The sequence below is a fragment of the Babylonia areolata genome, chromosome 4 (assembly GCF_041734735.1).
Source record: "Babylonia areolata isolate BAREFJ2019XMU chromosome 4, ASM4173473v1, whole genome shotgun sequence".
Classification (NCBI taxonomy): Eukaryota; Metazoa; Mollusca; class Gastropoda; order Neogastropoda; family Buccinidae; genus Babylonia; species Babylonia areolata.
Genome location: NC_134879.1, coordinates 21,857,404 through 21,883,992, shown reverse-complemented (window position 1 = coordinate 21,883,992; position 26,589 = coordinate 21,857,404). Strand labels below are relative to the sequence as shown.

Below are 26,589 nucleotides of genomic sequence, written 5' to 3'. Positions count from 1 at the left end.
GTGACGGAATTTTATAGATTCTTTCTGGTTAAACTATGCTTGTTGAATCTTTTGATAAGGTGGAATGTCTTATACACAAAAAAGAAGGGGTAATCACGTTGTTATACAAAGGGAAAGGATTACAAAGATACAGATTACAAACTGGCGACCTATTACCAAGTTCTCACTACAAAATACTAGTGAAAGTTTTATCAGAAAGACTTAGTAACTAATTCACAACGACCAAGTGGGTTATATTAAAGGTAGAAATATCGCAGCAATCATGAGATCTATTGACAATGTAATAAATCATTCAAATGATATTGATAAACCAGGTTATCAACTAGCCATTAATTACTGTAAGGCATTCGATTTCATATCTAAAACGTCTTCCAGGTCTTCAACATTTTCAGCTTTGGAGCTGACTTCCAAAGATGGGTTCACGTTCTAAATAATGGTTCTTCCAGCTGCATCACATCAGAGGTTGGATTTCTGAACCTTTTGCAGTAACATGTGGAATTAGACAGGGATGCCCTTTTCTCCACTGGCATGTAGTTTGGCTGTAGAATTGCTTGATATGAAAATTAGAAATTGTACAATTGTGGGCATTAAAGTTCTCTCATGTTCTGGTAAAGGTAATCCAACTCACTAAAAGATTAAGTAAATGGCTGACGATACTACTTTATTCCTTAGAGTTAGAGAAGACATTATGAAAGCTTTGGAGATATTTACTGTGTTCGAAAGATTATCTGGCTTGAATCTGAACATAGAAAAAACTAATATAATGAGGATTGGTCAACATAACGAAAATGAAGTTTTTCCATTTACTTTAGTACATGAAATTAAAATCTTAGGTATTTATTTTCAAACAGATTAGATGACACAAGAAACTGAAGATAACTGAACACATGAATAGATCAATGAATACATTGATCCAAGGAATGGAGTGAGCACAATCTTAGTATTCAAGGTAAAGTAGCAGTTATGGAGACATTTTTGATCAGTCAGTTAGTTTACGTATGAAGTCTATAGGTCTTCCACATAGTATTCTGTACGAAATGAACACAAATTTCTACAGGTTTCTATGGCAGAAAAAAAATAATAGAAAGACATTTGAAAAGTTAAAACGGAAAGTCATGTAAGCTGAATACAATGCTGGAGAAAATGATAAATATGATTACTTTAAAGAAATGCTTTAATTTACAATGGGCAGGAAAACTTTCTGAAGCAACCGAACAGCAAAACTGGTGCTCAATATCGAAATGGCATCAACTGTAAAATAAGAGACATCACGGGTTCAGATAGAATTATCAATGTGCTCTGGCAGGGTAGAATAATTACTTCAGAAAGCAAAACTTTAGCAACACGCAGTGTAACAAACAGCAGCAACTTCCACAGTCAAATGCTATTCAACAAATCCTTTGATCATATACAAAAACAAAGACTTTATTTCTTAACCTTCGCTGGCTATCGTGGGTCGTATACGACCTAGAAGGGTACAAAAACGCAAATATCTCAGCCAATTCTTAATATTTTTCTACGAAATTTCAAAAATGCTTCCGATACCTAAAAGGCCAACTTTCGCCAAAAAATGAAAAAAAAAAAAAAAAAAAAAAAAAAAGAAGAAGAAGAAGAAAGAAAAAAAAGCATTAATTAGTTAATGAGTAATTAAAGGTGGCGTTTTAACAACACACGGACGCTTGTGTGGGTTGTGGTTCACCCATGCTTTTTAAAGAGGAAAAAACGTGGTCACCCGTCGAAAGCTCGTGTGAGTCATGCACGACCCATACCTTTTTAATAGTAATTTCTTCAGGTTTAATTTGCAATTAGTGAAGGAAAATAAAGAAGTTTTACTTTCAATAGCCTCACTACCCCACTACTCTCCCACTACCCCCGCCCCCCTCCCCGCCCCGTCCCTTTCGCCTGTCTTCAGCTGTAACCCCCTTCCACCCCTTCCTCTAACAGCATGTACCTATGTAACTGAATATCTTTGATTGTGCGTGTATAGGATGCTATGAGTCATCTCTCTCTCTGTCTCGCTGTCTGTCTCTCTCTCTCTATCTCTGTGTGCATAAGTAGGGTTTGTATGTATGTGCATGTGGTGTTATGCGTCTCTGTGTGTGATCAGTTTGTGTGTGTGTGTGTGTGTGTGTGTGTGTGTGTGTGTGTGTGTGTGCGCGTTTGTGAATGCGTGAGCATGTGTTTCTTCTGTGTGTGTGTGTTTGTGTGAGTCTGTGTGTGCATGTGCGAGCGCATGTGTGTGTGTAATCAGTTGTTACGATATGTTTTCTATATTTGGTTATAAGCTTTGGAGGAATATACAGGTTTTTGTCTCTTTACAAAGTATGGGTCGTGCACGACCCACACAAGCTTTGGGGGAATATACAGGTTTTTGACTCTTTGAAGGTATGGGTCGTGGACGACCCACATGAGAGCTTCCCTGTGTAGTCGAAAGCGACAGCCAGCGAAGGTTAACCAGTAGAGTGCTTATAAGACGTCAGCTGACGTCCTACAAAATGTATTGCCATAATGCCCATAAGACGTCCACTGACGTCCTGCATATGTTCCGATTTTCCCTTTATTGGAGTTTGGTTCAGTTCATATAAACAGACTCTTAACAGTTAGTTTGATGTGTCTGGATTATAAAAATACTATTCAAATGAACATACATCAGGTTGACGACCCCTTTCTACTTGATAATAATTTGCTGACCACGTGATAGGCCTGTGGAATAGGGGGTTACATCATGTGCAAAAAATGCATTGAAAACTGTCCAGTAAAGCAAATAAGTCACAGTCAGCAGATTTACACATTTCTGAAAGCTCTGCTTGTGATTATGGACAGCTTTCGCGATGGAGAAGGATCTCTCTTGTCTGATGATAGGCTTGAAAACGAAGATGATTGACAACGACAGTGATGAAACTGACAGCCCATTTGATGTTAATGCAGTCCGTCAATCCAATCAGACAGCGTTTTCAACAACTGGCTAAAAGACTGTTAGAAAACGGGCAGCCAGCGTTGGAGGAAGGGGAGAGGGAGAGGAGTGATGTAAGAGGATAGGTCGAATGCCAACTAGAGCACTTCAAGGGGGCGTGGCCTTTGGGAAGAGTGTACTCACATTTCAAAGCAGACTGTAGGAAGTCGACAATCGCCAATGCCCCACAATTTTCACGAAACACAGGGCCTGAACCTGCACTGGCCGTGAAACACGTGCTTTTTGATTTTTAACGCTTTTTTTTCGCTGAATCAGCTGGTTGACGTGTTTGAAGAGGTGGCAAGCCGGATACACAGCAGACACTTTAATCGGCCCACGTGCAACTTGAAAGGAGTGAACGTCATCAAAGAACTTCACCCTCTCACTTGCAAACGCTCTTTGCTGTCAAAAAGCTTGCCAGCTCAGTTTCTGAGACCGTGATTGACCTTTTACGTTGACTTTACCCACCTTTGTGGTTGTTGGGACGGTGATTTACTTACATGTCTGCATGAGCTGTGATTTGTTTTCAAAACCTTACAGCCTGTTTTAATTTCTTCTACAGGTATAAACTGACAATAGGCATGCTATTTCTAGCTGTATTTTCTTTCTTTTCTTTATGGATGTCATTATCTAGAGGTGGAAACAGACTTTTTTGTTGCACAAAAATTATCTTGGCTTTACATGCCTGAACAGTTCCCTACAATTAACCTAATTTTGGGGGAAAAGCGCCAGAAGCAGAATCTACACTCATTTTCCTTCACAAAAACGTTCACCTTCTTTTCATATCACCCATAGGTTTTGTGGTTGATTTTTGTGTGATTTATTACCCCTGAGTCCTCAAAATTCCCAGACAAGGGGAGAGCACTATTTTTAAACAAAAATCTCTGGCACTGAGCTTGTTTTAAACTTCAAGAAAATGGGATAGAACTGATTAAAGAACTAATTCATGCAAGTGAAAACCGAATACTTACTTTAAGAAATACAAACTTAGATTGGGCAGAACAAAATTTGATGCTTGAATATAATCTTCTAACCCATTGTTGTATTCCGAAAACATGGATTAAGTCGATACAGAAAGAAGTAAAATAAAGGTACTTATGTATGTGAAGTTCGCAGGTATAACACAAAACCTAGAATTATTAAGAATAATAGTTACTTGAAAATGAAGAAACAGTAACCCCATTTCTGTTTGATTTTTGGTTAAGAACATTTGGCATACATTTAGGTGAGTCAGCATGGTCAAAAGCCAATGATGTTGCAAAAGAAGTAAGGTTAAAAGTTCTTAATGGAAAATTCTACACAATATTTATCCAACAAATATTCTTCTTTGTAAAACGAAAGAAAAGTAAAATTATAAATGTTCTTATGGTCCAGACACTGTCGATTGTACTGAACACTTTTTCTTTGAATGTCTACTTGTACGCAGCTTTTGGTGATATATAGAAGACTCGATCATTTTAAAACAGATCTTAGATTGAGACTTTCAGTAACTGATATACATTTTGGTGTTGACAAATCAGAACGTCCGCTTGGAAATTATGAATACCTCAGTTACGTAATCCTTGTAAGCAAAATGTGTATAATTATTAAAGAGAGAGAGAGAGAGAGAGAGAGAGAAAAGACAAACAAAAACAAACTGAGTCTTCCCTCTCTACACAATGCATTTTCTGAAAGAGAGCTAGACCTCAGAAATCATCTGAATCGATGTTAGTAAATGTAATGCACACGCGCACGCACTGTACGCAAACACCTTTCATAAATTCATTTTTGCATCATTTATTGGTATTATCATTATTGCTGAATATTTTTGTTTATCTCACGGACTGGCCGAATGGGTGTGATGTAAAATGTCAATAATGCGCATCGTACAATGTCAAGTATGTTATTCACTTTCATGTAGTATACGACGAGTTATCCTGGGGACGACGTGGCGAGCATCCTTTATCAGTGCATCCGGCAGAAGAACAATCACTGTGCGTCGTTTCAGGGGGCGGACCCTGCCTGCTATCCAGGCGTCAGATTTCCTCGATTCATTTTCTTTCTTTTTCCCAATAATTAATGCTGTTCTAATGATATGTCTTCGATGTGTACCTCCTAACATAATTTCGTTGCTCATTCCACACGTGGAAACCACATACTCATATCAGAGCAACCTAAATCTCAGATAACTCCAAATCCATATATAATGTTAAAACATTCACTGAAATTGTCCATAAAAACGGAACGGTCAGACAAAGACTATATTCAGAAGGACACTTTGAACACATTTGAAAACCGCGTATTAACTGAAAACTGGCATGTTAAAAAAAAAGTCCATTTTGTGGAAGAGAAGAATCTTAATGCCATTTTATCTTGGTGTGTGCCCAGTATAAATCCTGTCCAAACACGTTCAGATTACCTTTGCTTCTTTTTGATTCAAGACTGAGTGGCACTCGTCCCATTTCTGTCAAAAGCGTTTGCTCTTCAAAGAAAGCTATCAACATAAAATGTTTGAACACACATGGTTATTTTCATATAAGTGTTTGTTCACATGCACAAGACAAATGATATTATGTAGATATTCATGTGGTGTGTGTGTGTGTGTGTGTGTGTGTGTACGCGCGCGTGTGTTCCAACGTTTGAATCATGTTGATTCTTGTGTGAAAGTATTGATCTTATGTACGGTGAATTGTTCAATCCCTCTTTGACTTCAAGCAACTATGCATGTTTCCCAATGAGGAATTTTGTTTCACCCAGTCCAGATAATTCTGTGTTACCCCTTTGTCCCTGTATCCCCCTACCTCCCGCCTCCCGACCCACCCCTGACACGGGCAGAATGGCCAATGTGTGTGTGTGTGTGTGTGTGTGTGTGTGTGTGTGTGTGTGTGCCTGCCTGCCTGCCAGAACCTGTTTGAAAGAATTACCCAACCAAACCCTCGCCGAAAAGACTTCTACTTCTGGATGACAAACAATATTGTCAACTGAAGCTGATCAGGAGGAGAGACCGGACATACAGATGCATGAAAAAGAGCAGCTGTGAGGAACTACAAGGAGCAGTTAAGCTCCTTAACATAGAGATTCAGTGAGAGCTCAGACACTCCTTTTGGAGGTATGCCGAGAGCCTGTTTACAATTCCCTCTGGCCCCTATGGTAATGCTGACACTCCACTCGACCAAAAACGCTTCTGGACCTTCGTGAAGCACCAATGCTCCACCACAGTCAGTGTCCCATGTCACGGTCGATTTCACTTTTTCTTCTTTTGCAGAGGGAGAGTAGGACCTTTCGGGTTTCGTTGCGTGTGGCCAACACCTTTTACGAGCTCGTTTTGTTTCCGGTGCCTCACGTGTTGTAGTTGTTTGTGAGTAAGTGAAGTACAGAGCATGCTGTCACCAGATGAGTGAAATTAATATAACAAAGTAATGTTGGGAGGACAACGGACCATTCATTTGGTTAGCGATGCTGATTGTTGCGGGCTCAGCGCCAGTAGATGGGGCATATTATTTTTGTAATGGGATCCTCGTAGGGCTTCAACAGCCAAGGAACCTTGGCCTCTTGCTACAGGAGGATATTCACAGTCTGTTTGAGACTTGTATGCTTGTACCCTGCTACATCCTTTCTTCGACGCAGTTAAGTCTTCGCCCCTGGCCTCTGATGTCGTCTGCGTTTCCAGTGTCTTCCACTCTTCAGCGTCGTCTACGTCCTGCGTCATCAACCCCTTCTATGACCTACACTTATCCCTTTCCCCCTTCCACATTTTTTCTCCATCCCCCCTTCCCATCTGTGGATTCAGTGAGCTACGTCACTGACCGATTTCTAGTTCGTCGGTTTCCGGACGCTTTCCGTTATGTGTGGTGAGATGTGCTTTGACAATCCTGTGCCAAATGGCGGACACTTTTGTTTATGTTGAATAGGAACAGTGGTACCGTATTAATGGTGTGAGAGAGTGTGCAAGTGAGTGAAGAAGTTAACTGTGTTTGTTAGATTAATGTAAATTTATTTCTGTCTTCTAATTTTGTCAGCTGCTTGTAATCACTGTGTGAGTGAGCGATGTGATGGACATTATGCAACATCCCAGCCCTCAAGTCTGACGGTCATCTCGTCTCAGACCTCAAGCAGAAAGCGGCGGAAATCCTGAACAGCCAGTTTTACACTGCGTTCAGAGACTTGCACCGCCTTCACCAGAGAAGAGTTCAGGACCAAAGGTACAATGCCTGACTCCCGTTACGACTTCCCCACCATGGCCGACATCATCATCAACGTACGCGAAGTGCGGAAGACCCTCTTCAACCTGAACCCCACCAAGGCAGCTGGACTAGACGGCATCTCACCATGCGTACTGAAAGAGCTAGCTGTAGAAACACGAGCCCATTATACATATAGTGTGTGTGTGTGTGTGTGTGTGTGTGTGTGTGTGTGTGTGTGTGTGTGTGTCTTTTCAAGGTCGCTATATGTGGCCCATTTATATTCTTACTTCGTTTCCGTCCTTTGCCCTCAAGGTATTTTAAGTTTATGATTTAAGGTATTTACTTATCTGTATATCTTATTGACTTACTTTATTTCGTTCTAAGTTCCATGTTTCATTGACAGCTGTGGTTATGTCTCACGATCTGACCAGCGAGTTCGACTTATAAGTGCTGTGTGTATTTATTTCTTGCCATTGTGTTGGGTTTTGTTTTCTCTCTCTCTCTCTCTCTCTCTCTCTGTGTGTGTGTGTGTGTGTGTGTGTGTGTGTTCAAGCAGATGTGGTGCAGTTTGCTATGAATCAGTGCGACACGCTCTGACGCCTTTTCGATTCTAAGAATTAAACTTAAGAAAAAAAATCGTACACATTTTGATAAACTACAGAAGATGAAGATGAAGATGAAGATGAATCTGAAACAGACCCTCCACTTTTGTCTTTCTGGTCCGCAACACTGTCTCTACGTGTGGTTAACGCTCCTCTAGTTCTGTTTTCGTCTTCCACGTCTAAAGCACTCGCTCTGTTTGTAACTGACGCTCCTTCCATTCTGCTTTTGTCTTTTTTGTCATCTGCACTCCCTTCACTAATGGTTACAGATTTCGTAGTTATCTTTTTGTCTTCATTGTCTAAAGTACTCCCACCATTTGTGGCTAACGTACCTATAGTTTTGGTTTTGTCTTCAGCTTCCGTCTCCAAAGCATTCTCTCTTTTTGTGGTTGGTGTTTCTTCCGTTCTGTTTTTGTCTTCAATATCTACAGAACTCTCTCCACCAATGGGTAGATTTTCAATAGTTCTGTTTTTGTCTGCAGTTTCTAAAGCACCCCCTCCACTTGTGGTTAACCTTTGTATTGTTCTGTTTTTGTCTTCAGTGTCTGAAGCATTCCCTGCATTTGTAGTAGGTGCTCTTTCCGTTCTGTTCTTGTCTTCAATATCTACAACACCCCCTCCACTTGTGGGTAACCTTTCTATAGGTTTGCTTTTGTCTTCCATGTTCACAACACTTACTGTACTTGTGGTTAATGTTCCTTCTTTTCTAGCTTTATCTTTCATGACTAAAACACCCACGTCACTTGTGAATTCTTCTTTTCTTCTTTCGTCTCTCATTTGTAAAAAAGTCTTTGTAGTAATGGTTGGTGCGTTCAGCGATTTTTGCAATGATTGACTTGGAATACAATAACATTCTAGCATACGTTTTATGGCTCTTCTAAACGATTTAATGTAAAAGGCATATATAAAGGGATTGATAATCGCGCTAGTATGACTGAGATACACAAACACGTACACTAGTTCTAATGGTGAGTTAATAGACTGAAAAACTGTTAAACTATTTGAAGTGTGGATAGGCAACCAGTTTATGGCAAACACTAACACGAGTGCAACAGTACATTTGACATAACGCTTTTGTTTAGGGTTTTCTTGTTTGCCCAGTTTTGATGGACGAGATAATGTACGAATGTTCCCACTTTGATGACGTCTGCGGAAGATCAGATATATGATAGTGTACACAAATATCATGAACACTAAGCAGGGTAAGACGACTCCTAAAAAAATGACGTACACCATGAAGGTGAGAGGAATGACAGCAGTAAAAGAACAGTCACTAAATTCACCACGCCGGTACCACCCCATGAGAGGCACAAAGCCGATGAGCATGCCAGTCAACCAGGCCACACCAATCGCTATCCGGACTTTTCTGTTGGTGACCTTCCTCCTGTGCATGATAGGATACTTGACTGCCAGGAACCTCTCTATGGTGATAAGCAGAAGGTTTAAAACATTGACGTTGGTGAAGACAATGGCCAAGCAATTAAAAAAGATGCAACCATACAAATTCTGGGGAACACCATGGAAGGTCATGGCTGAGGTGGGCCCCACAACACAGCTAACGAGTAGATCAGACAGGGTCAGACTGCCTATAAGAGTGTTGGTCGTGGTGCGCAGACTAGGAAACCTCCAGAGGGCTGACAGCACCAGTCCATTGGCCACCACAGACACAGCACTGATGGTACACTCAGCTGACAGGAACACCAGGTCACGGTGTTCCCACGTCATTGCCACTCAGGACACTGGAAAAAAAAGTGTTGATTACTTTCCAAAATAGTTATATGACCAGTAAGAAATAAAAGAAATGATAATTCCATCTATATGTGCACTGATATCCCCCCACCCACTCCCGCCCACGATGATATATGTTTTATCGAGTGATCAGGAAGCAGGAAAAACTCATCATTTCACAGCCCTACCTCCCTCCTCTTGAGAACATATGAGTACCCAGAAAGTGAACAATAGATTTAAACATTATCCGCCTGCCATAATGAGTTCTCGGAAAAGGATAAATAAAAATGAATTACATATTTACCTTCATATCCCAACACAACGCTATACAAATGGAGATGGTCTCAGCGTGTGAATGGATGGGAACGAACCCGCAAAACTCCAGTCGTCACAATATAGTTCTCTGATTTAATCCAGAAAACATACACCCTTTTTATTGAAATGTGCGGACATACAATTCCATTTTATTTGTTTATTTTTGAATATTCATGCCTAATTTGGTTTGGACAAGTATTTCCTCAGAAAATAAATTTTGAATTTGGTTTGCCACAGACACCTCCACCGCAACACATACACTTGAAAACACACACACACTCACACACACACACACACAGAGCCGAGACATAATTATTACAGACTCACTTTGTTTACATACTTGAGCCTAAAATTTCACTTTGTTTACATACGTGAGCCTAAAATTTACTAATCGTTGTCGGAATCCACGGTCAATCCCTCTTGAAATTTCGAAACAACAATCTTTTTCTCTCCAAATTATTGCTGATATTTCCCTCTAACCGCTTCGTCAGAAACTGAAAGTCTGTTTTCATAGACAAAGTAAAAATACATCATAAAACAAACCCCACACCCCAAAGCAAACATCTCTCTCTCTCTCTCTCTCTCTCTCTCTATATATTAATTAGAGTCACGGCCCTTCGCCTAGGAGGCTTGAAGTTTCGTGCTCTCCTTGTTTTTTTTTGTTTTTGTTTTTTTTTTAGTCTGTTTTACTGACACTTTCTTTTACTTGATGCTTTTTAAATCTCTTCGTTTTCATCTTATTGTGGACTTCCTGTGGTGCAGTTTCGTTGCGCTTCGTGGACATGTGTGCTTCCTATCGTCTTTCTCGTTCCCGTGTTCACTGAGCCTTCTGTTCTACAGCTTGCGATGCCACGCTTTGCTGCACGTCATTTAGATCTATGCCGGCGCTAGCTTTTTCTCTCCGTTTTATCATTGAAGTGAAAGATGTGTGGACATGGACGTCATGGACTGGGTTACCTCTTTGTGTTTGTTTGGTACAGGTTTGCCCCCGTCACAGACACATTCTTCGATTCTTATTGTTCTTCATGTGGCTGCTAGTGTAAGTGCAATGATCACTCTCGCCACAGCAGCCTTTGTATCCAGCGTTCTTGCACATACCGCACGCACCAGCGTTCATACCGTGGTGTTACGCTGACTGCTGTACTGTCGCTCCTGATTGTGAGTACGTTTGCACCGCTAAAGATACGTCCGCGTGCACCACTGCTGTTCCCCTGTTTTGCTTTATTCGCGAAGTGAGCTGCTGGTCTGCCGACTTGGGAAACTTGACCCCCATGTTGACCTCCCACCTTCAGCAGTTGGGTATTGAACACCATGTCTCCATTGGGCGATCGTGCAGAGGTCGACGTAAACAACGGCGGATCTGCGTGGTGTGTGGTGGTGCCGCCTGTGTCGTGGTTCCTGGCACTGTGACCAACAGTGGCGTCCTGCTGGAGTCAACCATGCCAACCTGGTGCACATCGTCACTCAATGTGCTGGTGACGACACAACGGCAGGGTCCTCCACCTCCTTCATTAAGGTACTGCACTTTAATTGCTCAGTCCTGTTGCCAGAAGGCTGCTGATATTCATGAACTGATTGTGGACTATGACGTGGACTTCCTCATGATGACAGAGACATGACTCCAGCTGGCTATAGTTTTCATTTCTTTCCTCATGTTGGTGTTAGAAGTGGTGAGATCTTGACTAGATGATTGTCTGCTCTGATAGCAGATGTCTCTCTGACGTCAGTGTCCAGGACATTGATGTCCTTGGTGACCATAAGGCCATCTTTTCCACATTGACTGTTAGACGGCCACAGTTGTGCAACCGACTGATCACTTCCCGCAACATTAGATCTATCTAACATCAGTGCTTTCGTGGATGAGGCCTGCCAGCATCCTGTGTGTGACCTGGCCTCCATGTACAATGAGGGTCTCCGTAAGATCCTTGACCGCCACGCTCCTCTGACTGCAAGGTGCATCAGTGACCGCCCTTCTGTGCCCTGGCTGAGCGAGGAGGTACGGGCTGCCAGGCACAGGCAGAGGAATGCTGAGAGCTGCTGGAGGGCCTCTCAGTTCACTGTACACCAGCAGACTTTCACTGCACAGCATGCTGCTGCCAATTCCATCGTCAGTGCCGCAAAGATGGCTTACTGTGAAGACAAACTCTCTGTTTTTTGCTTCTAGCAGGCAGCTCTTTGCTGCCTCAAATGAACTCCCAGGCAAAAATACGGCCACTCCTCTCCCAATCAACATCCCCAAATCGGATCTGCTTGATTGTATCTGTTACTTATCTCGGACAGGGTCAAGCAGATTCGCAATAATGTGGACTCGCGTGTATGTCCTGTACCCACTTTCTCTTGCTATGATGGCCCTAAACTGTTTCAGTTTAAACATGTGACTGAGGTGAACTCCGTAAACTCATGGATTCACTTACAAAGTCTTGTCTTGACTACATTTCCACATCCCTTACCAAGCAATGTCTCTATGGCCCTTTGCCTCTAATCTCGAGAATTGTCAACCACTCTTGCCACTTGTACATTTCCTCATCCCTTCAAACCGGCCATTGTGTCACCACTCCTTAAGGAAACTGGCATTGACCCCAGTGAATTGAAGAATTTCCACCCTATTTCTAACCATCCTTTCATATCTAAAATAATTGAGAAAGTTGTTCTGACTCAGCGCAAAACCATCTCTCTAATAATAATATTCTGGAAACATTTCAGTCCGCCTACAGAAAATTCCACAGAACAGAGACTGCTGTTCTCTCGTGTTCTCAATGGTCTGCTTGCCAGTGCTAATGAGAGACTTGTTTCAGTACTTACTCTGCTTGACCTGAGTGCAGCTTTTGATACTCTTGGTTCAGGTCATACCTGACTGGCCGTGAACAGTCTGTTATCGTCAATGGCGTTAAGTCTTCTCCCCGCCCACTTGTTTATGGAATACCGCAGGGTTTGGTGTTTGGGCCAGTACTTTTCTTGTTCAGCCTCTCTCTGATGTGATTGATTCTTATGCTTGTGACTACCGTAAGTACGCTGATGACACTGAGTTGTCGAAACGTTCACGTCCCACAGATTTTCTACTGCTTTATTTGATATTCAAAATTGTATCGATCACGTGCTGACCTGGATGAGCGGTAACAAATTGAAACTCGACACAGACAAGACTGAGATCATGACAGCTCAGCATCACGTCTTTGTAAAGTGGACAGTGAGTTTGCTAACTTTGGGGGTGATTTTGCAGAAAGTTCAGAACAGTGCAGTTGAAGCTTGGAAATGTAATCTTAAGCTTGGAGATCTAAGCGTAAGCATGTGACAACTTTGCTCAAAGAGCTGCATTGGCTTCCAATTAAATTCCACATTAAGTTCAAAATTGCCACACTCGTATTCCGCTTTTCTGATGGTACACTCGGGGGCGCGCGTGTGTGTCTGCTGTTTATATGCGAGGATGGTGACGGATTCTTCATAGTTAATTCATTTTCTGATAATTTTTGCATCTCTTTTGTAACGTGTAATTTGTGGAGCGCCACGAGTGATTGTTCTTTGAATTTTTCTGAGAATTGTTTCTTTATTGTTATGTCTAATTTGTGGAGCGCCGTGAGCCTCTCGTGAGGGAACAGAGCTTTAGCAGAGCACATCATTATCTATCTATCTGTGTGTGTGTGTGTGTGTGTGTGTGTGCGCGCGCTCGCGCGCGTTTGTGTGTGTGTGTGTGTGTATGCATGTATAATTTTATATCCAGTGTTGTGTGTATGTTACGTGTGTGTATATGTGTGTGTGAGAGAGAGAGAGAGGGAAACGGAGAGAGAGAGAGAGTGTGTGTGCGTGTGTGTGCGCGCGCATGCAAATGAGTGTATTCGTGTGTGCATGTGTCGTAAGCAAGCACACGTGTGTGTGTGTGTGTGTGTGTGTGTGTGTGTGTACCCCCGTACGCCCATGACCGCGTATGTTTAATTATTATTTGGGTGCCTGGCTGATTGTGTGAATGATTGATACTGCTAAAGCTGTTTGGCTAAATGGCATCAGAGAGCGATTTTTAATGAACAGCAGAGCTTTAATTCACCCCATTGTCGGATTTTACAGCATGTAACCTTACTTCTTTCTTTGACGTGTTATGAGGCTGTAATATACCTTATCACTTAAGTAAGGTCAAACCCCAATCACGGAATTAAAGGCATCTAATTGCCATTGCTAGTGGTCTATGTGTTTTATTATTATCATTATTATTATTATTTTTAAGACATACCTAAAAACATGTATCATTTGACTGAATCAGTCAGAATTACACAATCTTACCCTGCTACTTCTGCTGCTACTTCCATTCATTAAATTCATCAGAATCTCACCTGCTGTGGACCAGATCCACTAAACCAGAATTCTTTCACAGTTGTTAATTTATGGTCTTTCCCTCAGTCCAGTGTGAAGGAGACATGTCCCATTGAGTTGACGTCAAGTTTGTTTGCATAAGAAATACGTCATAAGTGTTACCTTGACGTAAAAACACAGTGTGCAGAAGACTTTTTCAGAAAATGGTGTAATTCCTGTCCCAGATCATTACTAACATATAAACGTGTTGCATGAATGCACCTGACTATTATTATTGCTGTTTTTGATTTAATACATTTCAGGTAGTATTTGACAAGTATAAAAACTTGATATTCCACCATCTTTTTGTAGAAAATTTGTGTTATGTGGTATGGAGGGGTTAAGATATGGCTGTCCCCACACAGGGGCTGTACTCAAGAGACCATCTTGCCTGCGGTTAAATGTGTGCCTGCAGGTAATCTGCCTGAGGCAAGGCAAACTGCCCGAGGGTTTGCAGTATCCGGTATTCAGGAACACAAAAACCTACCTGTGGTTCTACAAATCTGAACGGCGCAACGTAACACATACACACACACAGAGCAAATGTCAAGAAGCCCCGCACGCATTAGTCACTGAAGATAAACGTTCGTAGCATTCCACGTCAATACTTTTTGGCGTATTGCTATGATTACATCAGTTGATGATGCCGCTACACTTCATATCTGCTGTAATTAAGATCAGGGATCTATAGCTGACGTTCCGTTTTACCAGCATGTAGTGTTATGTTTTGCAAGTGCCTTGACAGACACCACACATACACAGATAGACATACAGACAAACGCATAGATGTGCACACACATTTTACCATTTCGTACATACACAGACACACAATACACAAACTTTATTGTCTATACTTGGTACAGAGATTTTCTTTTTGGCACAGCACATGTCCAACATAAGACAAAATAACAAACAAATAAAATGAATGAAAAATGAAAAGATAAATGGCACCAAATGGAAATAGATATATACAGGTTACTGAAATTCACGTGCCTCTCCATTTCAGTCAGCAAGCCACATTTCACATCTTCCCACACCACTCACACACACACACACACACACACACACACACACCACGCGCACACACACACACGCACACACACACACACACACACACACACACACACTCTCTCTCTCTCTCTCTCTCACACAGAGTATGTAACTACAAGGATCATAGTTCATTTAAAAATAAAAAAATCACCAAACTAAGACTAAAAATTAAACCAAAAAGCAGCACTCCATAGTTCACAAAAATTAAGAGACATCACAGTAGAACAACTTTCATTCGTTCATACTGATCAAAAGCCCTATCACCACTTCTTCACCCCACCCCCCCACATTCCCATATCCTACACTCCCCCTCCTTTGGAAAAAATACCTACAGGCCTAAGCATAATCGCTCCTTTCACACACACACACACACACCTTTCATCCTTCCGTAAAAACAACAACAAAAAATAAAACAAACAAAACAAACTTACAAAGCACCACTTCAGTTCACTCATAAATTTAATATCCTGTCGTAATTGCACCACAATAAAAAGTTTTACACATATCATAAGAACATAAATGGACATGATCCCACCCACCTGCACACACACACACACACACACACACACACAATGTATATATATATATATATATATATATATATATATAAGCACACACACACACACACACACACACACACACACACACATGCATACACACACATATATATATATATATACAATATACATACATACATACATACATGATGGAGTCTCCCATCGGACCGACGGATGAGGGGCAGGCAGGCTTATCTGCCGGTGTGTGTCCTCATATGGGAGAAAAGGCCGATTCTGGATGCACAGCATTTCCTGCAGGTGTTGCATGGGAAAACGTCTCCAGAAGTTGAGCCCTGCTTCCTTCACTCTCCTTAATGGCCAGCATTCTCTTGTTTTCAAACGTCTTTATGCCACTAGAGCACAGCATCCTCCAGCGAGAGCGGTCAAGGGCATCAGTTTCACAGGAAGCGATTTCTATGTCACAGGCTTTGAGGTTTGTCTTCAAGGTGTCCTTGAAGTGCTTGCAGGGTCTTCCAAGTTCACGGTGGCCTTCCTTCAGCTGGCCATACAAAAGGATCTTCGGGATCCTGCTGTCTGTCATGCGGACAACGTGTCCTGTCCAGCGTAGCTGGCACTGGATCAGGCTTTTGATGCTGGGCAGGTGTCACAGATTTAGCACATAAGGCTCCTCCTGTAAACCAGTGCCACTGAGCCGTGACGAACATTATCACCCATGTATATATCTCACCTTAGTTGTTTTCTCGTTTTGGTTTTCTTTTCTCTCTCCCCCCCTCCCCACCCCCTCTGCTCCTTCTCTCCCCCTCCAGTCCGTGTTATTCTGTTTAGCTTTTGCACGTGCTTAGCATACTCCTTGCACAGGCTCACTTTCAAGATCTCAGTAAAAGAAGGTAAAATTTCATCGAACATACAGACATCAACGGCATTCACTCTTCAGAACTTAATAGCCTCTGGTCGCCTCGAGCTTCGACGCTCTGTAGGGCGGATAGGGAGTATTTGTTCGCTCAGACACTCCTAAAAGATCCCCAGTATCCCTCCGACCCTGTGGCCTCTCTTCAATGAGATGATGAGTGTGGAGGAATAGTTCTGCATCACCTGGAACTGGAAAGGACCCCCCCAGTCTCTTTCAAATTTGTCCTCTTCACTGACCAGAGTGTAGCACCCAGACTCGACATCCGGTCTCTGCCACACGGTATTGCTACCCGTCGACCCACCAGCTGCTGAGGTAAGCAGAAACATTAAGAAGATAGTTCGAAACCAAATTCATTTCTTCGTTACATTCTGATTAAGCAACAACAACAACAACAACAACAAAAACCCACATAAGTTTCCTCAGTTATTTTTTCATTTTTTTTGTATTCGTTCATTTTTCGCGGTAGGCCGGTCGTTTTCGATTTTTTATTATTTTTTTTAATCCTTATGCAATAGTTTTTTTTGACGCACCTAATATGTGTACATCATTATATTGTAAATATTTGTTCCGCCTTCTCTTTGTCATAGGATAATATAATTACTGTGTGCACACGTACGGGGATCCAGTTCTCTTTTTCTGTTATTTTATGCGTTGGATTTTTCACACACCAAGGCATGTGTGTTGCTGTTGGATAGGATGGATATCTATTCTTTCTTGTCCTTATTATTCGTTCATTTATGTAAACACGCAGTAAACGTGAACTTCACAGCTAAAAAAGTTACAAAAGGTGGTTATTATTTTATTTTAGTAATCCAAGCTCAGACCTTGTAGTCAATTGTTTCGTTGTTTTCTTGTGCATCACATTTATTTCTTTAGCGCAGTTAGAAAGTGTATTCAAGACCAAAACGACTCATGTGCGTTGTCCTTTTTTCGCTAGTTCGTATAATATATTGTTGTCGTTTTCCCTTTCCCAAGTGGAGGTTGATCTAGGGGGAAATAACTGTTGTATGAATGCGTGGAAGTGTTTTATTCATCCAGTTTTTCTCTCCCTTAAAATATGTGAAAATACGTAACCCACCTGAGGGATGACAGCTTGTGTCCATTTATAAATTAATTATACGGTAGTGCCATTGTAAGCCCTGCTGAAGTCTCGACGTCCCTCGGATAAATAGCCCTCTCCTTTAGCCCCATTTAAACACTACTGTGAATTTTAGCGAACATTTTGTGTTGCAGCTGTTTGAACAGTTCTTTGTCCTGCTGAAGTCACTCCGAGGACCATGCCCTGCCAGACTCCAACCTGAGTTGCCCTGATTGTGCCACCGCATCAACTGGACAAGCTGGCTGTGTTTTAGGGGAGAGGGTTGAGGGAATATGACTTTGTAGGGACATAGTTTGTTCTGGTCGTTTCTTGTTTGTTTTTGTTTGTTTGTTGTTGTTTTTTCATAAACTCATTAGTCGTCCATCACCCTTATTACCCTTTTGCCTTTGGGAAATTTTTTTTTTCCTCCCCGGGTAGTGGTAAAGATTGGGGTAGTTGGGTGGGTGTAGCACTCTTTTCTATCTGTAGGCTAGCTAGCATACATTATTTTGTTCCGTTCTCTTTCTGCCTCTTCTTTCTGACATTGTGTTAATGCATGAATAAAAGATGTAAAAATATATTTCATTTTTAGTGGTCTGCTGTTTGTGTGCGAGGGTGGTCGATTTGAGCAAATCCCGGGTAAAAATTATACGAAACATACCTTAGACGCGACAGCAGGCCACTCCTCTCGAGGACCTGGAGGTTGGAGACCCTGTCTTGCCACTTTATGCCGAGGATCTTTCTTAGGCATCTCTGGTGAAACTGCTCAAGTTGTTGAATGTCGACCATGTTTCACAGCAGTACAACAAGGTGGTCAGCACAACAGCTCTGTAGGTTTTCATTTTGGTACTGAGCCTGATGCCTTTGTTGTTCCACAGCCTGTTGTTGAGTCTGCCAAAGGCGGAGCTGGCCTTGGCGATGCGCAGCATCACTTCTGTATCAAGGGCTCCATTGCTGCATAGGGTGCTGCCCAGGTAGCAAAACTTGTCAACTGACTTGATCTCTGCGTCTTGATTGCAGGTGGGGGGAGGCACTGGCGTTCTGTGAGCTAGCTGGTTGGTACATGGATTCAGTCCAAATTGCCTGCAGGAGGCTGAGAACCTGTCCATAATGAATAACATGTCCTCATGGGTGTGTGCAGCAAATGCGCAATCATCAGCGAAGAGGAACTCTGTCAACAGTGCCTCAAACACCCTGGACCTGGCATGGAGTCGCCGCAAGTTGAAAAGTTTGCCATCTGTGTGAAACTGAATGTAGATGCCCTGGTGACAGTCTCCGAAGGCGTCAATCAGCATGGCAGAGAAGAGAATGGAGAACAATGTGGGTGCCAGGATGCAGGCCTGCTTCACTCCATTTACCACAGGGAATGGATCCGACATGTCAGTATTTTCCTGTACTCTTGCCTGCATGCCATCGTGGAATGACGCAATCAGCTGGATTAGGCTCTCTGGGCAGCCAAACTTTAGGAGGATCTTCCACAGACCACGGCGATTCACCGTGTGGAAGGCCTTAGTCAGGTCTACAAAGACCATGTGGAGCTCCTTGTTCTGCTCACGGCACTTCTCTTGCATCTGGCGTATGGCAAACACCATGTCACATGTTCCCCTGCCTCTAGCGGAAGCTGCACTGTGCTTCAGCGATGACTGTGTTGGAGACATGGTCAACCAGTCTGTTCAGTATGATGTGGGCGAAGATCTTGCCGGCGATGCAGAGGAGAGAGATTCCACGGTGGTTATCGCAGGATGTTTTGTCTCTCGTTTGTTAATATGGACAATTGAAGCATCCTTGAGATCCTGGGGGACCTCCCCTCTTTCCCAGATAGACTGGAACAGGGCGGTCAGCTTGTCTGTCAGCACCTCGCCTCCATACTTGTAGATGTCGGCCTGGATTCCATCCGCTCCTGGTGCTTTTCCCGACGGTGTCAGCTTCAGGGCCTTCCGGGTCTCAGCCTTGGTGGGAGTGGCAGCTAGTGAGTCATTGACTGGTAGCTGTGGGGGGGCTGCGATTGCCTCGTCAGATACGGACAAGTCCCTGCTGAGGAGGGTGTTGAAGTGCTTTGCCCAGCGGGCAAAGATGTCTTTCTTGTCTGTCAGGAGGGTAGTCTGGTCCGAGGCTCGGACAGGGGTTGATCCCGTGACTCTCGGTCCATACACAGCTCGGAGACCATCATGGAAGGTCTTCATGTCGTGAGCATCAGCGGCGGACTGAAGCTCCTCGGACTTTCTCTCCCACCAGGTGTTCTTCATCTCATGCAGCCTCTTCTGTACGAGTTGCTTGGTTTACAAGAACTGGTTCTCCTTCCTCTGGCAGTCTTTATCGGAAATGTGATCCTGATGCCGTATATGCAGTGTTTCCAGGAGCTTGGAGATTCCAGAGTCGTTCTCGTCAAACCAGTCTTTGTGGCTCCTCTGTACAAAGCTGAGAGTGTCAGCTGCTGCTGTGTACACAGCATCTCGAAAGGTGCTCCATACCTCTTCTACATCAATCGATGCAGGAATTTCTTGGAGAGCTGCTTGGATTTGCTGCTGCAGCACATCCTTGGTGATAGGCAGGTGGTGGATGTTCAGCTTCCTAGGGGTTTTTTGCCCGGCTGGTTGGAGCTTGTGTGCAAGTCTGATGTTCATCTTGCTGCATACCAGGCGATGGTCCGACCAACAGACTGCTCCTCTCATGCAGCGTGTAATGGAAACATCACCTCTGTCCCTCTGCCGGACAATCACATAGTCCAGCATGTGCCATTGCTTGAAGCAGGGGTGCATCCATGTGGTCTTGTACTTGTCTGCTTGTTGGAAGAGGGTGTTGGTAATGGTCAGTCCATGCTGCGCACAGAGCAAGAACAAAAGCAGTCCGTTTGAGTTGCACTTGCCAGTGCCGTGCTGTCCTAGGACTTTTAGCCACGAGAAGTCCACGCCGACGCGGGCATTGAAATCCCCAAAGATGATCAGCTTGTCCTTTCTGTCTACCGCTGAAATGGTGCGGCTGAGCTCCTTGTAGAAAGCTTCTTTGATGTCATCAGGGTTGGTCATTGTCGGGGCATAGCAGCTGATGACTGTGGAAAAGCGATCCTTGGACAGCTTCAGACGCAGGATCATCAGGCTATCGTTTATCCCACGGGGAAGGCTGTCAAGCTGTCGTGCAAGTTTGGTTCGTATGGCAAAGCCCACGCCTGAGGTTCTTGGGGTGCCATCTGGCTTCCCAATGCAGTAGAAGGTGTAGCCCCCTCCAACTTCCACCAGCTGGGTTTCACCGGTAAACCTGGTTTCGCTCAGGGCTGCTATGTCCACCTGGTAGCGATCAAGCATTCTAGCAATGAGCACTGTGCGTCTTTCTTGTCTGTCGCCTCTGTCGAGTAGTGTGCGAACATTCCAGTCAGGGCATGACTCCTGGTTCTTTTCTTCTGTTGTTTTCGACCACTAGTGTTGGATGTCCAAGTTGGTGCGGTTTCCTACTTGGTACTAGGTGAGGTAAGCTTTGTTTGGGGATCCTTTTATCTCCCCTTCCCCTTGTGGGAAGAGCAGTGCTGTCCCTAGAAAGGGCTGCTCTGACACTGTGGGAGGATACGGGCACCGCATCTGCCCCAGTCTATGGCGGACGACCATCACCCCACAGCCACCAGCGTGCAGAGTCATGGCTAGGAACTGCCAGCAGCATCCTCTGCCTGTCCCTGTTACCACTTCTCCATCGCCGCAGGACTTGGGAAAGCTGGGTGTTGAAGGTTAGCTCGTCGTTCCTACATTAACCTGGTTGCCTGACCAGCACAGGTGACTTTTTTTTAGTGAGGAGGAATTGTGCAGTCCCTTTCCCACTCTCTTGCCTACCGACGCTTGCAGTCCCACAGGTGCAGATACCGCCACGTGTAGGACGACCTCGGGAGGTGCAGGTTTTTTCTTCGAAGCTCTGTCTCCTAGGAGGACTTCCAGCCAAGGATAAGAGCTCCCCCTGCCCTTTGGTCATCCTCTTCCGTCTTCACAGACGGTGGGAAAGATTTCCTCCTCCACAATGTCCGTCGTTGGGAGACTTCACATGTGGCAGGTAGTATTGGGTTACATGGTACCAGTAGCAAGGGCTATGCCCCTGACCTGACAATACTACTGCAGTAGTAAAGGTATGGGCATATGAGCAGCTGAAAAGCAAAGGAGGTGCAGGGAGAGGAGGGATGCTGATCCTGAGGCCAGACAGATGATCTGAGAGAGAAATAATCTGAGACTGGTGCAATAGCCAAGTTGTTAAGACGTTGGACTTTCAATCTGAGGGTCCCGGGTTCGAATCACGGTAACGGCGCCTGGTGGGTAAAGGGTGGAGATTTTTCCGATCTCCCAGGTCAACATATGTACAGACCTGCTAGTGCCTGAACGCCCTTCGTGTGTATACGCACGCAGAAGATCAAATACGCACGCTAAAGATCCTGTAACCCATGTCAGCGTTTGGCGGGTTATGGAGACACGAAAATACCCAGCATGCATAAAATGCTAGTAATGGTCAAACTTATGACCGCTGAGCATTAATGGAAGAAGAAGAAGAAGAAACACCAGGGATGAACAGGATGGCAAGAAGAAGTCTGTGAAAGATATGACAAGCCGAAAACATACAGCAGCAAAACAGAAGTGGAGCAAAAGTCAACAAGCTTTAGAAATTGGAAAGAAATGCTTGGAAAACAATCTCACACCTCCAGTGGTCCCTATGATCGCAAAGGACAAAACGACAAATGCAAGTAGACCTGTAAAAATTAAAATGCTGATAAGAAAAATCAGTGTTTTTGGAAAAAAACAAAAGTTGAAAAGAGAAGATGGGTGTTGGCATACATGAAAAGACTCCAGAGATATAAAAAACCCAAACTGAAAATCAAAGGTCTTATGTATAAAATTGCCAGTCGCACAGAAGTAAGAAAAGTGTAAAAAGAATGATAGTTTATAAAAAGTTCTTGGTAAGTCAGAAAAGGGAAAATTACAACCGATGGAGAGAAAAAAAGTTCGCTCGCGGGAGATGTCCTCGGAAGGTATGGAGTCAGAACGCAAGCATTCAAAGCTCTTTGAGTTGCTCAGTGGAAAAATAAAAGAAAGTTGAAGAAGAAAGAATAGCCTTTCAAGTTATGATTCATAAGTTAATCTTTGGTCAAATTCTTTGAGAGTGATGACGTCTCAAGAGTCTTGCAAGGAAAGAAAAGCACCATCACTAAGTACAAAGAAAAGAAATGATGGCTGCTTCAGGACTGGTGACCCGTTGGCACAAGAGCTACCTAGCAGAGTCTGAACAATATCAGCTTCACAACTTTCTAGAGACTCAAACCTCTCTGGGTGATTTACCCAAAAGTATCAGAAAGAATAATATGTTTATGCAAAATGTGTGAAAATTCTTATTCTCATGCAGAAGCATTTTATTATTCAAAGTTCAGTCAGATATAATTGTCAAAAAAGTTGTGTGCTCCACTGAACGAAATCAGTGCATTTACTTAGTTTGGCAGATATGCAACAAGAAAGTATTTGGGAAAGTCATATTCTTTATAGGGCTAAAAATTATGCTCTGAATATTTCAGACAAGATATTCGTTTTGAAAAACAACAACAAAAAACAAACCCAACCAACCAACCAAAAAAAAAAAAAAAAAAAAAAAAGGAGGAAAAAAAAAAAAAAAAAAAAGGAAAAAAAGAAAAAAAAAGAAGAAAAAACAAACCCTGCCAAGAAAGCTGTAATCGAAAAAAAAGTAGTTAATGTTATGTTGTACTGCTGCAACAAAAAATTAGATCTGATAACAGGAATGACACAATTCAGCATTTAATCTAATCAAAGCCAATTAATCTTTAATATTGATTTGTAAAATAGCACTTTCATGCAAGGAATGTATTCCAAACAATATGTGAACAATAAAAGTTTCAGTTATCAGCATTTTTTTTTCCATTTTCTTCAGTTTTGAATTACACCGTTTTTTGAAAATGTCCCACATAAATAATATTTTTTCTCTGGAGCAGCTGAATGTTTAAAAATCAGTTGGGAAGGAAGAAGCTGACGTTTATGCTTGACAGTTAACCCAGTTGAAACGTTTGTTTGGACAGACATCTATAAGTTAAAGTGTGCCAGCAGTGTCTCCCCCCACCACCCACACTCTGTCCCCCTTCCCTCCCCATCCCTGTGCCCACTTCCCCCTCCTTAGCTCCCTTCCTGCTCCCTCCAAAGTCCAGTTTTTGAGGTCGCGATGACACCACGCAACCCTCCTCCTTCCACCCCCCCCCCCACCTCCTCCTCATCACCACTCCCTAGTCGGCCGCCTCTGGTCAGCGACGCCGCATCACTGGTCCCAGCTGTAGGAACACGTGTGGTTATGTGATGTCTGCCGCAATCCCCCGTGCCGTAATAGGTGTCGGCGTGTTAAAAACATGCTAGTGTCGGAACATATCGGAACATCCCAGTACGGTCGTCTGTTTTTCAAGTTGTTCCCCCCCACCACCCCCTTCCCTCTCCCCAATCTCTTTGTGACGTACATAGGTGAATTTGTCGTCACAAAATGTGTATAGAAACAGGTCTTGAAGTGAGCAAATCAGATCAATCTGTTGAATCAGGATTAAGCAGTGAATCTGTCAGTCATTCACATAGTGTCACTAAGACAAGCAGAGATTGATTATTTCAGTTGATCCAGTTGGGGGAGTGAGTGTTGTAGCTTGCATTAGTATGCACAGTATGTTGTGGGAAGGGAATAAAACCAATCAGCACAGCCAGTTCTTAGCTGTCTCCCAGAAGAACTGAACACTGACACAGGGTGACTGACTGATCTGTGATGTGAGGTGCAAGGAAATCCTTGATGGGCTGTGTGCTGCTTGTAGATGCTGCTTGTAGGTGCTGCTTTAGGTGTAGGGTGAACTTTTTAATATGTGCTGCTTGTATGAAGTACTCGAAGTAGGCAGTGTGTGCTGCCTTAGTGTGTGTTGCTTTTGCTAAGTAAGGTGAACTGCTTAGTGTGTGTGCTGTATTGTAAATGTAAAGTAAACACTCTATAAAAACCAATCCATGTCGCCCCAGCTATTGGTGTGAGGAGAGCAAGTGAGTGTGTGCATCATCAGTCGATCCTATATCCCCCTGTCTGCTCCCCTCTCTCTTGGAATCAAACTACACACTTTTGAACAGTTTTTACATATAAATTCATGAGCATGGTTTTATCAATTGCAAAAGCCAAAGTGAATGATTCTTATGAGCATTTGGGATTGTCATTTTCATCTATATCAAGTTGAATTCCGCATGGGAAGAATCTTGCAGAAAAGAGAAGAATGCGTTATTGACATGTTATTTGGATTACTTAACTCTATCGATGGTTGTTTATCGTGTAAACAGATATTGCATATATAATGTAGGGGACTGAGTGTCAAGTAACAACTTGAGAAACTGTTTATATGTGCGTTGAAACGCTTTTTAAATGTGACAGTTCATAAATATGATACTTTTTTTTTTCAAAAGTTGAAACGGTCAGGTATTGTTTTGGTTAACTTTCACAAACAGGAATATGTAGACAGGATTAAATTCTGTTTTATTGATGGAGTGTGATAAAAAAAAAAAAAAAAATCGTCTCGCAAAATATAGAAAGTTCATTCAAGGAACAGTGTGGCTATTCAAGGTAGTGGGAAAAGAGCCAAAGTTGAATGCAGAATTTCAAGGCTTCTGATTCAGTGCTGGCTAGTAATCAATGATCGAGGCCCTGTTTTGGCATGGTTGTGCGTCCTTGTGAAAGGCACTTTACTCTGATTTGCTTCACTCCACCCAGTCCAGGTGAGAATGGGTGTTTAACTTCAGTTGGGCAAGATTAAAACGGCGGAGTGAGAGGATTTGGCTCCACCTTCAAATGCTGAGCCCTAGACACAGTAGATTTGAATTCCATTCCCCAATGTGTGTGTGTGTGTGTGTGTGTGTGTGTGTGTGCGCGCGCGCGTACGTACATATTTGTCATGAGAGTTCAGAGCATGTGCCTACGAGTGTGTATATGTATGTTTGCATATAATTATGTGTGTGTATATGTGTGTTTGTATGTATGTGTGTGTGTGCGTGTGTATGTGTGTGTGTGTGTGTGTACGTGTGTGTGTGTGTGTGTGTATGTGTGTGTGTGTGTGTAATCTGGGAGATGGGAAATGTAGAATGTGTGTGTGTGTGTGTGTGTGTGCGCGCGCGCGAGCGCGCTCGTATGTGTGTGTGTGTGTGTGTGTGTGTGTGTGTGTGTGTGTGCGTGCGTGTGTGTGTGTATGTGCGTGTTTATGTGTTGGAACTCGTATGCTTTTATCTGTAGTGTTTGGCCCGTGAACATTTATTTATGGCTGTGAGACTGCAGTTTGTTCAATACCTGTTGTATCTCTCTCTCTCTCTGTATGTGTGTGTTTGTGAGTGTGCATTTAAGTGCTTGGGTCAGTGTACGCGCGTGTGTGGATGCACATGATAGGGTGCCCCATATGTTTGTCTACCTGTCCATGTGTCACCTATTTTTACTCATTGTTAATGTACCCTTAATGGCTGCCTTACAATATCAATTAATATACAATAACAACAACATAATAATAATTCTAGTTCACTTTGTCAGATTGGCGAAATCTAAGTCAGCACTGTAATTTTCAAGACATATTAGCTCCTTTCCGTTATGGTTATAACATAAGAGCTTTGATTTGTTTTGAATTCGTTTGTCTGATCATTGTGATGCTTGCCCAGCTTTATTGGCCATTTGAAAAAAACAACAACAAACAAACAAACAAAAACGAATCATTTTTTAATTAAAGTAGACTTTACTTTAAATCTGATATCAGGACTCGTGTTTAATCTTGATCCACCGTTTTTGGTTTGGGTGCATGTTTCTTCGCTTTTTTAATGCATAATTTTTATACCACTGTTGCATTCTTAGGTTTGTTTTATGTTACATGTTTTTCTTCAACTTTTCGCTGGATTTACTAATCATTCTATTTTGAAC

At 42.8% G+C, this 26,589-nt stretch overlaps 1 protein-coding gene across 1 annotated transcript; it reads right to left on the bottom strand.

Annotated features, from left to right (window-relative positions):
* Positions 1 to 1,005: 1,005 nt before the first annotated feature.
* On the bottom strand, positions 1,006 to 9,443 carry LOC143281411 (adenosine receptor A3-like). Its single transcript, XM_076586621.1, has 4 exons — positions 9,002 to 9,443; positions 7,773 to 7,804; positions 5,352 to 5,412; positions 1,006 to 1,028 (listed from the first exon to the last, which is right to left on the bottom strand). The coding sequence occupies exons 1-4, from the start codon at positions 9,441 to 9,443 to the stop codon at positions 1,006 to 1,008; spliced, it is 558 nt and encodes a 185-aa protein (XP_076442736.1).
* Positions 9,444 to 26,589: the final 17,146 nt, after the last annotated feature.

Bases quoted from the DNA above. Each gene is read 5' to 3' on its own strand.
- LOC143281411 (XM_076586621.1), bottom strand. From the start codon at position 9,443: ATGACGTGGGAACACCGTGACCTGGTGTTCCTGTCAGCTGAGTGTACC. The intron at 5,413-7,772 runs GTTTATCAAAAT...TTCTTTGAAGAG, and splicing joins CTTCATCTTCATCTTCTGTA to CAAACGCTTTTGACAGAAAT. The intron at 1,029-5,351 runs GTAATCTGAACG...CATTTCGTACAG, and splicing joins TGAATCAAAAAGAAGCAAAG to AATACTATGTGGAAGACCTA.